This window comes from Dendrobates tinctorius, unplaced genomic scaffold (genome assembly GCF_039654945.1).
Source record: "Dendrobates tinctorius isolate UK_male_01 unplaced genomic scaffold, ASM3965494v1 ptg000196l, whole genome shotgun sequence".
In the NCBI taxonomy this organism is placed as follows: domain Eukaryota; kingdom Metazoa; phylum Chordata; class Amphibia; order Anura; family Dendrobatidae; genus Dendrobates; species Dendrobates tinctorius.
Window position 1 is genome coordinate 7,128,894 of NW_027361863.1, and position 17,292 is coordinate 7,146,185.

Genomic DNA, 17,292 nt, shown 5'->3' on the forward strand with positions numbered 1-17,292 from the left:
TACAGGATGTAACTCAGGATCAGTAATGTAATGTATGTACACAGTGACTGCACCAGCAGAATAGTGAGTGCAGCTCTGGAGTATAATACAGGATGTAACTCAGGATCAGTAATGTATGTACACAGTGACTGCACCTGCAGAATAGTGAGTGCAGCTCTGGGGTATAATACAGGATGTAACTCAGGATCAGTAATGTAATGTATGTACACAGTGACTGCACCTGCAGAATAGTGAGTGCAGCTCTGGAGTATAATACAGGATGTAACTCAGGATCAGTAATGTAATGTATGTACCCAGAGACTGCACCAGCAGAATAGTGAGTGCAGCTCTGGGGTATAATACAGGATGTAACTCAGGATCACGAATGTAATGTATGTACACAGTGACTGCACCAGCAGAATAGTGAGTGCAGCTCTGGAGTATAATACAGGATGTAACTCAGGATCAGTAATGTAATGTATGTACACAGTGACTGCACCAGCAGAATAGTGAGTGCAGCTCTGGAGTATAATACAGGATGTAACTCAGGATCAGTAATGTAATGTATGTACACAGAGACTGCACCAGCAGAATAGTGAGTGCAGCTCTGGGGTATAATACAGGATGTAACTCAGGATCACGAATGTAATGTATGTACACAGTGACTGCACCAGCAGAATAGTGAGTGCAGCTCTGGGGTATAATACAGGATGTAACTCAGGATCAGTACAAGATCAGTAATGTAATGTATGTACACAGAGACTGCACCAGCAGAATAGTGAGTGCAGCTCTGGAGTATAATACAGGATGTAACTCAGGATCAGTAATGTATGTACACAGTGACTGCACCAGCAGAATAGTGAGTGCAGCTCTGGAGTATAATACAGGATGTAACTCAGGATCAGTAATGTAATGTATGTACACAGTGACTCCACCAGCAGAATAGTGAGTGCAGCTCTGGAGTATAATACAGGATGTAACACAGGATCAGTAATGTAATGTATGTACACAGTGACTCCACCAGCAGAATAGTGAGTGCAGCTCTGGAGTATAATACAGGATGTAACACAGGATCTGTAATGTGATGTATGTACACAGTGACTCCACCAGCAGAATAGTGAGTGCAGCTCTGGGGTATAATACAGGATGTAACTCAGGATCAGTAATGTAATGTATGTTCACAGTGACTGCACCAGCAGAATAGTGAGTGCAGCTCTGGGGTATAATACAGGATGTAACTCAGGATTAGTACAGTAACTTTAATCCAGGATCAGTAGAAAATAGATAACTTTGCTTAGATTATATACACAGGTAATTCATAAAATAGTGTTTAAAAGGTGGACGTGCCCTTAAAGTCTACAAAAATTGGCAAATGTTGTATTGGAAAGATCCAAATGCATTTATTCCTACTGCTGAAGAAATTATCTGTAGATCCATTCAGAAAATCTATACCGCTCAAGCAGATTCATGGTTGGTGAATACACAGGGATAATGTTTCACATTCATGACGATTTTCCAAGCAGACGCAGGAGAGATCGGGGAAATGTCATAATAAGGTCTGTGGTCATCCCACGGTCCCAGTACAGGTCACTGCCGATTCTGCCAGGTCTGGGCAAATGCTCGATGGGAACTTAAAAGTATAAAATTGTCGAGCTATGGAGCGGCTGCGCCCGGCATGGAGGAGGACGCATCATTTATTCTTCTACCATTAGGAGGGAGTTCTCCAGATGATATCACTGCATTCAGCTCCAAAATGACAGCGATTTCCTCCCAGGTCAGGGAACTCCTCCAGCTCCAATTATAGGAGATGAACAATTATTACCAGAACTGAGTGATCGATCCTAATACATGTCAACGGGAAAAGGATCACCCACGTGAGCAACCACAGGGGCTGGACGTGCCTCTTATTAATACGGGGTCTACTTAAAGAGGCATTACCCTGTAAGTCTGCAGCAGTGCATATATCATATACATATGGAAATACACTGTATAGATAAAAAGTATGTGCCCCCTCCACATTACATCTTTAGGAGCTTCTCTGACCTCTCATTCTACATCCATAGACATTAATATGGAGTCGCCCCTCTGCAGATATACCGGCTTCAGCTCTTCTGGGAAGGATTTCTACAGGATTTTGGAGGCGTCTGTGGGAATTTTTGCCCCTCATGCAGGAGAGCATTTGTGAGGTCAATGCCTGATGTTGGGGAGTCCGGGCTCACAATCTCCGGTCTAGGTGTGGCGCCCCTGAGGGTTCAGTCACCACAGAGGTACTGCACCTCCTCCTGAGGTGTGGTACCCCACCATCCAGGTAAGGTGGAGACACCTGACCACACTCCTACACCTGCATCCCACACAACACAGTAGTGTAGCAAAGCACCTTTGGTGGCTCCCTGCTTGGAACACGAAGCGTGCTGGGAGGCGGGTGGAGCTTAGTCTGCACAAGAGAGCGGGAAGAGGATAGGATTCAGTCAGTGGAGGAGTGAAGATCCCCTGAGTGGGATGGATGAAGGAAGTGCTGCAGCCGACCTCAGTGACCTGGGTCCGCTGGCACAGGAAAGAGACATGGAAAGCCTGACTCTCTCCATAAGAAGGAAGGATTAGTACGGAACGTAAGGAGAAGAAAAGAACTAAGGATTAGGGTTAGAGCAGAGCCCTTCCTCAAGTTCTCAGCGCATGGCCGGGGTCCGGTCCCCGAGGTTGTACGGATACTAATTGTCCTGCAGCAGACACCGGAGGAATAGAAGTAGTGACCACTTTATTCCCACACCAGACTTGGGGGCACAACAGCAACGAGAGTGAGCCGGGACTTAGTAGCAAGGAGTCCCCGAAGCAGGCTACAGCTGTCTGCCGTACAAGTAGAGTTCTAAGAACATCTGACAGGAGGCACTCCACTGTAACTCAGTACTGTGAGTACTTTACTATAGGTGCAAAAGGGAGACGTTCAGAAAAGGCATATGTTGGCGGAGTGTTGGAACGGAGTACTTCATCTTGCCTGGAAGTTGGCTGAGCTCCTGACCCGGAGGACACAACACCGAGGCAAGCACCTGTATGCATCACAGACTGTGAGTAAAGCTTTAGAACTACATGCCCTGGTGTCCTCCACTTAGTCCCGCGCCAACACACTCAGCACTGCTACATCGCTGTGCCTGACACCGCACCATCTACGTCTCCTCCCTATCTCTTCACCTACACTGCCCTGGGACTACAGCCCTGCCTGTGGAGGGCTACAGCATCATTGCTGCACCACACCATCTGTCCCAGAGGATCTGTCTGCAGCGTCGGCTTAACATCTTCATTGCCGAACACCACAGGTGGCGTCACGAATCATTCACTCATAAACTTTAATCATCATCCACACACTCAACATTCCCCTTTTACAATGGATGCCCAGGGCCCCGGACCCGGTCACAGCTACCGTGACAACTCCCATTGAAATCCACCGGGCCCGGCTCTGAGTACCCCGCCGACCTGGCAAGACCCTGGGGGCGCGCCATAGGTGCTGGATGGAGCTGAGGTCCAGGCTCTGTGAGGCTGCTCATGTTCCACCTCCATATCTGTATGGAGCTTGTGCACTGGGCACAGTCATGGGGGGCAGAGAAGGGTCTTCCCAAACCGTTTATTCAAAGAAAGAGGCTACAATTGTCCACAATGTCTTGAGTTGAAGAATTAGGATTTCTGTTCACTGGTACTAAAGAGCCGAGGCCGCCCCCTGATAACAGCCCATAGCATTATCCTCCTCCACCATCTGTACAGGGGCACAATACAGTCAGGGGGTAACGTCCTCCTGGAATCACCAAACCCAGACTCCTCCATCAGACGCAGATAGAGAAGTGTGATCCGTCACTGCACAGAACACGTCTCCTCCAGAGTCCAGTGGTGGCGGCTTTACACCACTCCATCCAACGCTCGGCATTGTGCTTGGTGATGTACGGCTGCATGCAGCTGCTCGGCCATGAAGCCGACGGGGACGCAGTGTTTGTGCTCAAGTTATACCAGTGAAGTCTGGACTCTGCAGTTATGAGTTCAGCAGAACCCCCGCTCTGTAACGTTATGGGGTCTCCACTTCATGGATAGGTTACTGCAGTTCCTTCCACTTCTCCATAATATCACTCACTGGTGATGGGTGAAGATTCAGGAGGAAGAAATGTTATGGACAGACTCGTTACCCCGGTGGCTCCTATTCCAAAGACCGCACTGGCATCAGTGAGTTCTGCACCACCGGCCACTCTGTCACATATTAGTAAAGGCAGATGGCATGGCGGGGGGGGGGGGCGGAGATTATACACTGGGGGCGAGGACATGGATTTTATACATTGGAAGGAGAAGGGGATGGGTGTTAAACATTGAGGAAATGAATGGTGCCGGATGTTATACACCGGGGGGGGGGGGGGACACGGATGTTATACACCGGGGGGGACGGATGTTATACACCGGGGGGGGGGGGGGACAGATGTTATACACCGGGGGGGGGGAGGGACACCGGGCGGGGATGGATGTTATACACTGGGGTGGGGGGGATGTTATACACCGGAGCAGCAGGTGATAGAGTGGAAAACCTAAATTCAATGATTAAGACGTAGGGCCCAATACTTTTCTCCATCATATAATATCTGTAGCTCACACCTATCTATAGAGACTTTCCTGCGTTTCTTCCATGTTGCCGTTCTTCATCCCTCCATTGCTACATCATCTATTCTACTACACATATCCCTGCCAATCATTTTCTTAAGGTACTGTCACACTAAGCGATATCGCTAGGAATATCGCTATAACTTGTGACGTTATAGCGATATTGCTAGCGATATCGCTGTGTGTGATACTTACCCACGACCCGCTCCCCCGCTGGTTATCGCTGATGGCGCGAGAACATCCAGGACTGTTTCTCGTCGTCAGCTTCCTGCGGTGCTTCCTGCTGTGACGACGAGCGACGCGTGCAGCTGGACGGGAGGACGCAGGATCGCCTCGTCTGACAGGTTAGGCCTCTTTCACACTTCCGTTTTTTACAATCAGTCAAAATCCGCCAGGATTTGAACAAAATGGATCCGCAATTTTTTTTTGCGGATCCGTTTTTTTCCCCATTGACTTTCATTATTGCCGTCCGTTGCATCCGTTTTTGTGAGGATCCGCCATAATGTTGCTGTCCGTCAACATCCTCAAAGATTTCCAAACGGAGCTTGCAATGTTTTTTTTGGACGGCGGATCCTCCAGACACTGATTTAAGCCGAAATTCTGTCTGGGTGCCGGACAAAAAAAAAAAAATTCTCTCTCTCTCGCTCTCAATTTCCTCATTTTGCGGCTCCGTCAAAAAACGGATCCTGTGGCATCTGTTCACATCAGTTAAGAACGGATCCGCACGTCCGCCTTTTTGGCGGATTTTAATTGACACAAAAATCTGAAGTGTGAAAGAGGCCTAAGTAACGACCCTGGTCCCCAGCAATGTCGCTGGTGAGATCTACTTGTGTGGCAGCTCACTAGCGACCACTTAGCGATGTACCAGCGATCCTGACCGCGTCATATCGCTGGTCGGGATCGCTGGTACATCGCTAAGTGTGACAGTACCCTAAGTCTACCCTCAATTGTCTCCAATTTGCAGATTTGATAACTACAAGGGGTTAATCCAGTAAGTATTCAGCTCCCAATTATTCCCAATCTCGGTGCCCCCTGGCGTGCTCCATGTTTATTTTACATTCTTCTCCCCATCCAACACAGAAATGCCCAGCAGTCGGCTCAGATTTCCAGCAAGCAGGCCGAGCTTACACTAAACTCTTAATCTACAGGCCCGCCCGAGTGAAAAGAATGTTTGTCTGCCATTGAGTTATCTTACATGCATGGTCTGGCGGTGTAACGTTACAGATCTCAGGAGATGGCAAGTATGTGCGTCCCATGCAGCCGCTTTTACTTGCTGAGCTGGGAAAAGATTTGTTCTGCTCCATTACAATTAACAAAAGGTGAGTTTGTTCCAAAAAAAAAAAAAGCATCCCAAAGACCAAAAATTGTCAGAGATTCCTCGCACTCCTTGCACGACTCAGAGGGTCATGCATTTCCCAGATACTAATTTCTAATGGCAACGCCTGTGGCGAATTTGTATTCAATATGAGTATGAAGCCAAAAAGCCGCAGACAAAGCGAGCAAACGTTACTAAAAGATGGTCAGCGTATAGTCAGCCTTTATCGAGCCATAGAAAAACACATATGCAAGGTCCCTTACTTCTATGGCTTGATAAAGGTCCTGCGCCGGCGAAACGCCTGGTCCCCTGGATTTCTCTATATGGCTACAATCTTGCGGAGGGTTGCACCAAGTGTGCACGGACAACAGAGTGGTGCACGGGAATCATCCATTGCAAGTGTATGTGTCCTCTATAGAATCATTCTGAGCCCAAAAATTCCCACAAAGAGTCATTCAGTTCCTATAGTGCCATATTTTGCCCAAATAATACCCACAGTCATTCAGTCCCTATTAGTGCCATATTTTGCCCATATAATACCCACAGAGTCATTCAGTCCCTGTTAGTGCCATATTTGCCCATATAATACCCACAGAGTCATTCAGTCCCTACAGTACCATATTTGCCCATAAAATACCCAGAGTCATTCAGTCCCTACAGTGCCATATTTTGCCCATATAATACCCACAGAGTCATTCAGTCCCTGTTAGTGCCATATTTGCCCATATAATACCCACAGAGTCATTCAGTCCCTACAGTACCATATTTGCCCATAAAATACCCAGAGTCATTCAGTCCCTATGAGTGCCATATTTGCCCATATAATACCCACAGAGTCATTCAGTCCCTATTAGTGCCATATTTTGCCCATATAGTACCCACAGAGTCATTCAGTCCCTATAGTGCCATATTTTGCCCATATAATACCCACAGAGTCATTCAGTCCTTACAGTGCCATATTTGCCCATAAAATACCCACAGAGTCATTCAGTCCCTATTAGTGCCATATTTGCCCATATAATACCCACAGAGTCATTCAGTCCCTACAGTGCCATATTTGCCCATATACAGTGTCTACAAGTACTATTCAACCCCCTGCAGATTTAGCAGGTTTACACATTCGGAATTAACTTGGCATTGTGACATTTGGACTGTAGATCAGCCTGGAAGTGTGAAATGCACTGCAGCAAAAAAGAATGTTATTTCTTTGTTTAATTTTTTTTTAAATTGTGAAAAGTTTATTCAGAGGGTCATTTATTATTCAACCCCTCAAACCACCAGAATTCTGTTTGGTTCCCCTAAAGTATTAAGAAGTATTTCAGGCACAAAGAACAATGAGCTTCACATGTTTGGATTAATTATCTCTTTTTCCAGCCTTTTCTGACTATGTAAGACCCTCCCCGAACTTGTGAACAGCACTCATACATGGTCAACATGGGAAAGACAAAGGAGCATTCCAAGGCCATCAGAGACAAGATCGTGGAGGGTCACAAGGCTGGCAAGGGGTACAAAACCCTTTCCAAGGAGTTGGGCCTACCTGTCTCCACTCTTGGGAGCATCATCTGGAAGTGGAAGGCTTATGGAACTACTGTTAGCCTTCCACGGCCTGGACAGCCTTTGAAAGTTTCCTCCCGTGCCGAGGCCAGGCTTGTCCGAAGAGTCAAGGCTAACCCAAGGATAACAAGGAAGGAGCTCCGGGAAGATCTCATGGCAGTGGGGACATTGGTTTCAGTCAATACCATAAGTAACGTACTCCACCGCAATGGTCTCTGTTCCAGACGAGCCCGTAAGGTACCTTTACTTTCAAAGCGTCATGTCAAGGCTCGTCTACAGTTTGCTCATGATCACTTGGAGGACTCTGAGACAGACTGGTTCAAGGTTCTCTGGTCTGATGAGACCAAGATCGAGATCTTTGGTGCCAACCACACACGTGACGTTTGGAGACTGGATGGCACTGCATACGTCCCCAAGAATACCATCCCTACAGTCAAGCATGGTGGTGGCAGCATCATGCTGTGGGGCTGTTTCTCAGCCAAGGGGCCTGGCCATCTGGTCCGCATCCATGGGAAGATGGATAGCACGGCCTACCTGGAGATTTTAGCCAAGAACCTCCGCTCCTCCATCAAGGATCTTAAGATGGGTCGTCATTTCATCTTCCAACAAGACAACGACCCAAAGCACACTGCCAAGAAAACCAAGGCCTGGTTCAAGAGGGAAAAAATCAAGGTGTTGGAGTGGCCTAGTCAGTCTCCTGACCTTAACCCAATTGAAAACTTGTGGAAGGAGCTCAAGATTAAAGTCCACATGAGACACCCAAAGAACCTAGATAACTTGGAGAAGATCTGCATGGAGGAGTGGGCCAAGATAACTCCAGAGACCTGTGCCGGCCTGATCAGGTCTTATAAAAGACGATTATTAGCTGTAATTGCAAACAAGGGTTATTCCACAAAATATTAAACCTAGGGGTTGAATAATAATTGACCCACACTTTTATGTTTAAAATTTATTAAAATTTAACTGAGCAACATAACTTTTTGCTTTGTAAGATTTATGCATCTGTTAATAAATCCTGCTCTTGTGTGAAGTTTGAAGGCTCTAACTTATTTGCATCTTATCAAACCTGCTAAATCTGCAGGGGGTTGAATACTACTTGTAGGCACTGTAATACCCACAGAGTCATACAGTCCCTATAGTGCCATAATTTGCCCATATAATACCCACAGAGTCATTCAGTCCTTACAGTGCCATATTTGCCCATAAAATACCCACAGAGTCATTCAGTCCCTATTAGTGCCATATTTGCCCATAAAATACCCACAGAGTCATTCAGTCCCTATTAGTGCCATATTTGCCCATATAATACCCACAGAGTCATTCAGTCCCTACAGTGCCATATTTGCCCATATAATACCCACAGAGTCATTCAGTCCCTATTAGTGCCATATTTTGCCCATATAGTACCCACAGAGTCATTCAGTCCCTATAGTGCCATAATTTGCCCATATAATACCCACAGAGTCATTCAGTCCTTACAGTGCCATATTTGCCCATAAAATACCCACAGAGTCATTCAGTCCCTATTAGTGCCATATTTGCCCATATAATACCCACAGAGTCATTCAGTCCCTACAGTGCCATATTTGCCCATATAGTACCCACAGAGTCATTCAGTCCTTACAATGCCATATTTTGCCCATATAGTACCCACAGAGTCATTCAGTCCTTACAATGCCATATTTTGCCCAGATAATACCCACAGAGTCATTCAGTCCCTACAGTGCCATATTTGCCCATATAATACCCACAGAGTCATTCAGTCCCTACAGTGCCATATTTGCCAATATAGTACCCACACAGTCATTCAGTCCCTATTAGTGCCATATTTGCCCATATAATACCCACAGAGTCAGTCCCTATTAGTGCCATATTTGCCCATATAATACCCACAGAGTCATTCAGTCCCTACAGTGCAATATTTTGCCCATATAGTACCCACAGAGTCATTCAGTCCCTACAGTGCCATATTTTGCCCATATAGTACCCACAGAGTCATTCAGTCCCTACAGTGCCATATTTGCCCATATAATACCCACAGAGTCATTCAGTCCCTATAGTGCCATATTTGCCCATATAATACCCACAGAGTCATTCAGTCCCTACAGTGCCATATTTTGCCCATATAATACCCACAGAGTCATTCAGTCCCTATAGTGCCATATTTTGCCCATATAATGCCCAGAGTCATTCAGTCCCTACAGTGCCATATTTTGCCCATATAATGCCCACAGATTCATTCAGTCCCTATAGTGCCATATTTTGCCCATATAATGCCCACAGTCATTCAGTCCCTATAGTGCCATATTTTGCCCATATAATACTCACAAAGAGTCATTCAGTCCCTACAGTGCCATATTTTGCCCATATAATACCCACACAGTCATTCAGTCCCTACAGTGCCATATTTTGCCCATATAATACCCACAGAGTCATTCAGTCCCTACAGTGCCATATTTTGCCCATATAATACCCACAGAGTCATTCAGTCCCTACAGTGCCATATTTTGCCCATATAATACTCACAAAGAGTCATTCAGTCCCTATAGTGCCATATTTTGCCCATATAATACCCACAGAGTCATTCAGTTCCTATAGTGCCATATTTTGCCCATATAATACCCACAGAGTCATTCAGTCTCTATAGTGCCATATTTTGCCCATATAATACCCACAGAGTCATTCAGTCCTTACAGTGCCATATTTGCCCATAAAATACCCACAGAGTCATTCAGTCCCTATTAGTGCCATATTTGCCCATATAATACCCACAGAGTCATTCAGTCCCTACAGTGCCATATTTGCCCATATAATACCCACAGAGTCATTCAGTCCTTACAATGCCATATTTTGCCCATATATTACCCACAGAGTCATTCAGTCCCTACAGTGCCATATTTGCCCATATAGTACCCACAGAGTCATTCAGTCCCTATTAGTGCCATATTTGCCCATATAATACCCACAGAGTCAGTCCCTATTAGTGCCATATTTGCCCATATAATACCCACAGAGTCATTCAGTCCCTACAGTGCAATATTTTGCCCATATAGTACCCACAGAGTCATTCAGTCCCTACAGTGCCATATTTGCCCATATAATACCCACAGAGTCATTCAGTCCCTATAGTGCCATATTTGCCCATATAATACCCACAGAGTCATTCAGTCCCTACAGTGCCATATTTGCCCATATAATACCCACAGAGTCATTCAGTCCTTACAATGCCATATTTTGCCCATATATTACCCACAGAGTCATTCAGTCCCTACAGTGCCATATTTGCCCATATAGTACCCACAGTCATTCAGTCCCTATTAGTGCCATATTTGCCCATATAATACCCACAGAGTCTGTCCCTATTAGTGCCATATTTGCCCATATAATACCCACAGTCATTCAGTCCCTACAGTGCAATATTTTTCCCATATAGTACCCACAGAGTCATTCAGTCCCTACAGTGCGATATTTGCCCATATAATACCCACAGAGTCATTCAGTCCCTATAGTGCCATATTTGCCCATATAATACCCACAGAGTCATTCAGTCCCTACAGTGCCATATTTTGCCCATATAATACCCACAGAGTCATTCAGTCCCTACAGTGCCATATTTTGCCCATATAACACCCACAGAGTCATTCAGTCCCTATAGTGCCATATTTTGCCCATATAATACCCACAGAGTCATTCAGTTCCTATAGTGCCATATTTTGCCCATATAGTACCCACAGAGTCATTCAGTTCCTATAGTGCCATATTTTGCCCATATAATACCCACAGAGTCATTCAGTTCCTATAGTGCCATATTTTGCCCATATAATACCCACAGAGTCATTCAGTTCCTATAGTGCCATATTTTGCCCATATAGTACCCACAGAGTCATTCAGTTCCTATAGTGCCATATTTTGCCCATATAATACCCACAGAGTCATTCAGTTCCTATAGTGCCATATTTTGCCCATATAATACCCACAGAGTCATTCAGTTCCTATATTGCCATATTTTGCCCATATAATACCCACAGAGTCATTCAGTCCCTATAGTGCCATATTTTGCCCATATAGTACCCACAGAGTCATTCAGTCCCTATAGTGCCATATTTTGACCATACAATTTAGAAGTGCACAGCACAGAAATAACAGGTAGTGTACACTGTATAGTGGAGAATCATGGAATTCAAAAAGGAAAAGAAACAAACCTGAGGCTGTTAAAAAGACAAAGAAAAAAAATTAACAATGTGAGAAAATAGCACAGCACCAGATATATTACATGGAAAATACTAGTAAAAAAAAATGTGGCTTTACACACTAAATACCAATCCAGGGAAGAAGGATAAAGGAATTCAGTGATAGAAGAAAATCCCTGTGAGGGGCAGAAAAATCCACATGCGTTTCGCCGAAATTCAGCTTCCTCAGAGGTATATATTTATTTTTTAATGTGTCAAGCCACATTTTTATTACTGGTATCATCTTCACTAGAATGAGGTTGCCACCAATGATCAATTTCTAACTTTTGCCTATAGAATAAACACAAGTACCTACCGAAATTATTGGTGGGATATCGCTTGCGCAGTTTCTCGGTCAATTTGGATACTTTATTTCTGAGAGCGTCGTTTCTGCTGAGGAAACCATTGTCCTGCATGTTCAGTTCATACTCGGACAGGCACTGGGACACATCATCATCCTCCTGAAAAACGAAAGTGACAAAGACCACAAGAATGATCATTGGGATACAGAGGGCCCGATTGAGTTTTGAATTTGCTCTTTTTTCTGTCTCGTTTTTTTTTTTTATTTGTGCCAAATTCTTTTTTAATATATGTTCAACTGTTTTTTGTTTTTTTTTTATGTTCACCATTGTGGCAGGGTTTGGGGTTTCCAGATGTTTTCGGCTAATTCATCGACTATGATATTTTTAAAGAGTTGAAAAATTTGGTGCAAATGTACTCTGGCGTCCCCCCTCTTCCCATCCATCCATCCCAGAGTGTTTTTATGTTCATCAATTTGGGTGCAATTTTTTGCACTATTTCACAAAATGTGCGACTTTTTTTGGCACCGTAAAAATCGCAAAACGGATCAAAAGGCAAAAATACAGACCGATTCTTTTCACTTTGTGCAAAATTCATCAACGGTGGTCAGGCAACTTTATTGAAAAAAAAAAAAAAAAGTCAACGAATAACGTAAGAAAGACGTCGAGACTAAAAAAAAAAAAAAAGTTAAATGATGAATCGGGGGTTCTCGGTCTTTAGGTTACTTGGGTTTCACGAGCTGAACCTTGTGATGTTGCATTAAAAGAAATTTAGCCAATAATCGAATGGTTCATTGTCACAAAGCAAGTGAAAACATCACACAAATTTTTTTTTTTTTTTTTTTTTTTTTTTTTTAAGGGAAAGGGAGTTCTCCACTTTGGATAATCCCTACTGGTAGGAAGGGTCCTGTGGCAATAGGGTGATCATAGAGTACCCTCCTGCAGGATCACCCAGTGATCAGTTGTAATTAGTGATGAGCGAGCATGCTCGAATAAGGCATTATGCTCGGGTTCTAACCGAGCGTCTTTGGTGTGCTCGAATAATATGTTCGAGTCCCCGCGGCTGCATGTCTCACGGCTGTTCGACAGCTGCAACACATGACAAACAGGCAATCCCAGCATATGTTGCGACTGTCGAACAAACAGGCAATCCCTGCATGCGCTGCGTGTGTCTAACAGCTGCGAGACATGCAGCCGCGGGGACTCGAACATATTATTCGAGCACGACGAAGACGCTCGGTTAGCCCCCGAGCATGCTCAGATAACACCTTATCCGAGCACGCTCACTCATCACTAGTCGTAATCTAATGTGTTACATTTTTCTGCTGAAATTACGCATTACGCATGAACGAGTAATGTAGCACAGGACGGATCCTATACAGCGAGAGACATGCTCTTTGTGACCACTTTCCGCTCCAAGCGCTGAGGATCCTGAAGAAAGGACACCCCCCTCTACTAACTTAGTGTATAGAAATAAGTTTTCCAACTCCTTTAAGATGCCAACATATGCTCTCTAATCTGACGATTTCTCCATAAACATGCGTATCTGCTACATGCTTACCTAATCCGACACTCTATAGACCACTAACTAGTATATTATCGGCTTAACCCAAAAAGCGATAAATTTGAGCAAATGCTCCTGAAATTTGGGGATTATTTCACATCGTAAAAACGTGACGCACAAAGCCCGGGAAGGGATTAAAAGAAAAATCAAATCTTATACACAGGCCTCCTTGACCCCCCCGCCTTACCTGTCCCCGGATCGGCTCATCCCATCAACGACATGTCGCACCGCACGTAACGGTGCAGTGCCATACGAATGGAAGATCAGACCGGATGGAGGACGGAAGACAGAAGACTAAAGAAAGACGAGCCAACCGGAGGACCGGAGGCAGCGTAAAAAGTACAGAAGAGGGCCGAGGGGGTTTGTAAAAATGTTTTAACCTCTTCCCAGCTGGCCGCCATTTTCCTGGATCCTGGTGATTTTTTTTTTTTTTTGCAAAGTTCAGAAATAATTTCATTCATTTCTACAATGGACCCATCAATTCAATAACCATTCCTCCCGACCCGCACATAAACATGCAAGCATGGCTCCCCGCCAGATCATGCAAATGATCCCAATGAGGAGAGCGGAGCAAGATGTGTCTGGCACTGCATCCTCCCCATTGAAATCCAACATGCCAGATCGTTATTTTATTATTTTTTTTTTTTTTGTTGCCATTGGCTGGTAGGCCAACACATTAGACCATTGGAAAATTTGGCCAAAATTCATGTAAATCACGTAAATCTTAAACATTCTTGAATGAAGTCAAGAAGACAAAAAATAAAAAATCCTTATTCTTACAATATTTAAAGTCTAAGGTTTGCCCCATTTATACCAACTAGGCAACAACAAGTCAAGATGGCATCTTTGGCCATTCTCCTCAACTATCAGTTCAAGAAAAGCACCTGCACAGCATGCGTCAGGTCTGATCGTGACATCACCTGAGGAAGAGAAGGAGAAAAATCTTTGGGGAGGAGACCACGTAACAGATCAGCTGTCTCGGGAAGGTCTCTCTCCACGACACGTCCGCCGCTCACCATGCCCATCAGTTGTTGCTCCTTTCTCAAGCAGCATGGACAAAAAGAAAAAAAAAATAAAACAATAAAACAATTAAGAATCAACTCCTCGAGATAGAAAAATAGTTTAAAAAAAAATGAATGGATGGTTCAAACCATTGGAGAAATCCAATATTGCAAGAAAATGTTAAATTTTTGCCAATGTTATCTAAAATAACTCTTCATTCGAACATCCGTGGAAGGTACAGATTTTCCTTACGAAAATCCAACTGGTAAGAAGTATTAAATGCAAAGCTACCTAAGGAATAAGAAAGCATGCAAAGTTGCTTCCTTTAGTAGAAAAAAAAAAAAAAAGTCTTAAGTGCCTCCTATACGTCAATGACCAACCTGCCATGAGACATCTCAGCCAAACCAACCAGAGGTCTACACCAACGAGGAGAATCAACCCTAAAGAAGAACTGTCTACAATCGGGGATTTCTTGTCCTGCCGATGTTTCAAAGCCTTTCAAAAGGTTGAAAATTGACAGGATAGCTACCCATAGGTGGCACTAAAGAGCAATTTACTTCTAATTTGTGTAGTTTTTCCCAAGAAGCACTGCCCTAAATTGCATCTCCATAAGCAGAAGCGGTGCATTGCTAGCACAACTTCCTTGATCTTACAGTCATATCCAAAAGTGTTGGCACTCCTGAAATTGTTCCATAAAATTATTGCAATTACACATTTTTTTTTCTTTTTTGAGCATTGGAACAACGCAAAAACATGAAAAAAAGGCAAATTGGACATAATTTCACATAAACCCCCCAAAATGGGCCAGACAAAATTGTTGACATCTTTGAAATGAATAACTGTAATCAATCGCTTCCTAAAACCATCAACAAGCTTCTTACATCTCTCCACTGGAATTTTGGAACACTCTTCTTTTAAAAACTGCTCCAGGTCTCTCATATGTGAAGGCGCCATCTCCCAACATCAATTTTAAGATCTCTCCACAGGTGATCAATGGGATTTAGATCCAGTCTCATTGATACTACTTCAGGACTCTCCAGCACTTTGTTTCCATCCATTTCTGGGGTCTTCCTGAAGTATGTTTGGGGTCAATGTCCTGCTGGAAAACCCATGACCTAGGACGCAAACCCAGCTTTCTGACACTGGGCATTACATTGTGAACCAAAATCTGTTGGCAATCTTCAGATTTTATGATGCCTTGCACACGGTATAGACACTTAGTGCCAGGGGCTGCAAAACAACCCCAAAACATCTGTGACCCTCCACTATCTCTTACTGTAGGAACGGTGTTTTTTTCTTTGTAGGCCTCATTCCATTTCTGGTAAACAATAGAATGATGTGCTTTACCAAAAAGCTCTATCTTGGCCTCATCTATCCACAATATGCATTCACAGAAGGATTTTGGCTTACTTATGTACATTTTGGCAAACTGCAGTCTAGCTCCTTATGTCTCTATGTCAGCAGTGGGGTCGTCCTGGGTCTCCTTCCATAGCATTTCACTTCATTCAAATACCGACGGATAGTTTGTGCCGACACTGATGCACCCTGAGCCTGCAGGACAGTTTGAATTTCTTTGGAATTTGATTGGGGCTGCTTATCCACCATCTGGACTATCCTGCGTTGCAACCTTTCATCAATTTTTCTCTGTCGTCCACGTCCAGGGAGATTAGCTACAGTGCCATGGGTTGTAAACGTTATTAAGTTGCACATCATGGACAAAGGAACTTCAAGATCTCTGGAGATGAACTTGTAACATTGATATTGTTGACATTTTTCACCAATTGTGTTTCTTAAGTCCTCAGACAGTTCTCTTCTCCTCTTTCTGTTCTCCATGCTTAGTGTGGCACACACAGACACACAATGCAAAGATTGAGTTAACGCTGCCCCTTTTTATCTAGTTTTAGGTGCGATTTTCATGTAGCCCACATCTGTTACTTGCAACTGATGAGTCTGAATGAGTATCACATGCTTGAAACAGCGCTGTAGAACTACAATTTTGGAAAGGTGCCAACAATTTTGTTTGCCCCATTTTGGGGGTTTAGTGTGAAATTAGGTCCAAATTGCCTTTTTTTGTCTGTTTGTTTGTGTTATTCCAATACACACAAAAGAAATAAACATTATAATTGTAATTATTGTATTTGCAATAATTTTCTGGGATAAACACATCATTTTCTGGAACAATTTCAAGGGTGCCAACACTTTTGGCCATTATTGCATATCTTGCAGCTACTATTCAGATCGTCCTCCTCTCTCACATTAATGTAAGGTCCATATACGTAGCCGCTACAGAAATTTGATGATCGGCTTTGCGTAATGTCAACTGCGTGAGTGGTGAAGAAGTGATGGAATGGAAAAAGCTATGACACTGAACCTACGCTATATCAAACCTTATTGCAGAAAGATGGACTTGATGACCTGTCTCTGGCTGCAAGAGGGTGCAATAGCCATTGCAGCCTTAGTTTACCTTCCTAATGCGTTACTATGTGCTATCAAGTTGACTGTGACTCATGGAGACCACATGAAAAAGTGTTTCCAGGATTGAGATCTTCAGTTGGGTTCTTCAACTTTTTCAACAAACTGTACTAATTTAATGATTCGAGTCTTCAACCCCACATACACATCTTCGGTAATGAGATGGGTCCTTCTTGCAAGAGGCATTTGATAAGATAACAAGGTCTTTGGGGACTACAGTTCTTATGGTTTATTTTTAGGCTAGGCATC

General features: G+C 44.0%; 1 protein-coding gene across 3 annotated transcripts in view; it reads right to left on the minus strand.

The window, feature by feature from the left end:
• Positions 1 to 17,292, minus strand: part of ZFYVE27 (zinc finger FYVE-type containing 27) — a 113,740-nt gene that overhangs the window by 24,821 nt on the left and 71,627 nt on the right. For 2 of the 3 annotated variants that reach the window (XM_073552846.1, XM_073552847.1), the window contains exon 9: positions 12,023 to 12,167. In XM_073552846.1, coding sequence (XP_073408947.1) covers positions 12,023 to 12,167 — 145 coding nt within the window. Of the gene's footprint in view, positions 1 to 12,022; positions 12,168 to 14,489; positions 14,607 to 17,292 lie in introns of all 3 variants that reach the window. The other variant, XM_073552845.1, reaches the window with a different exon arrangement.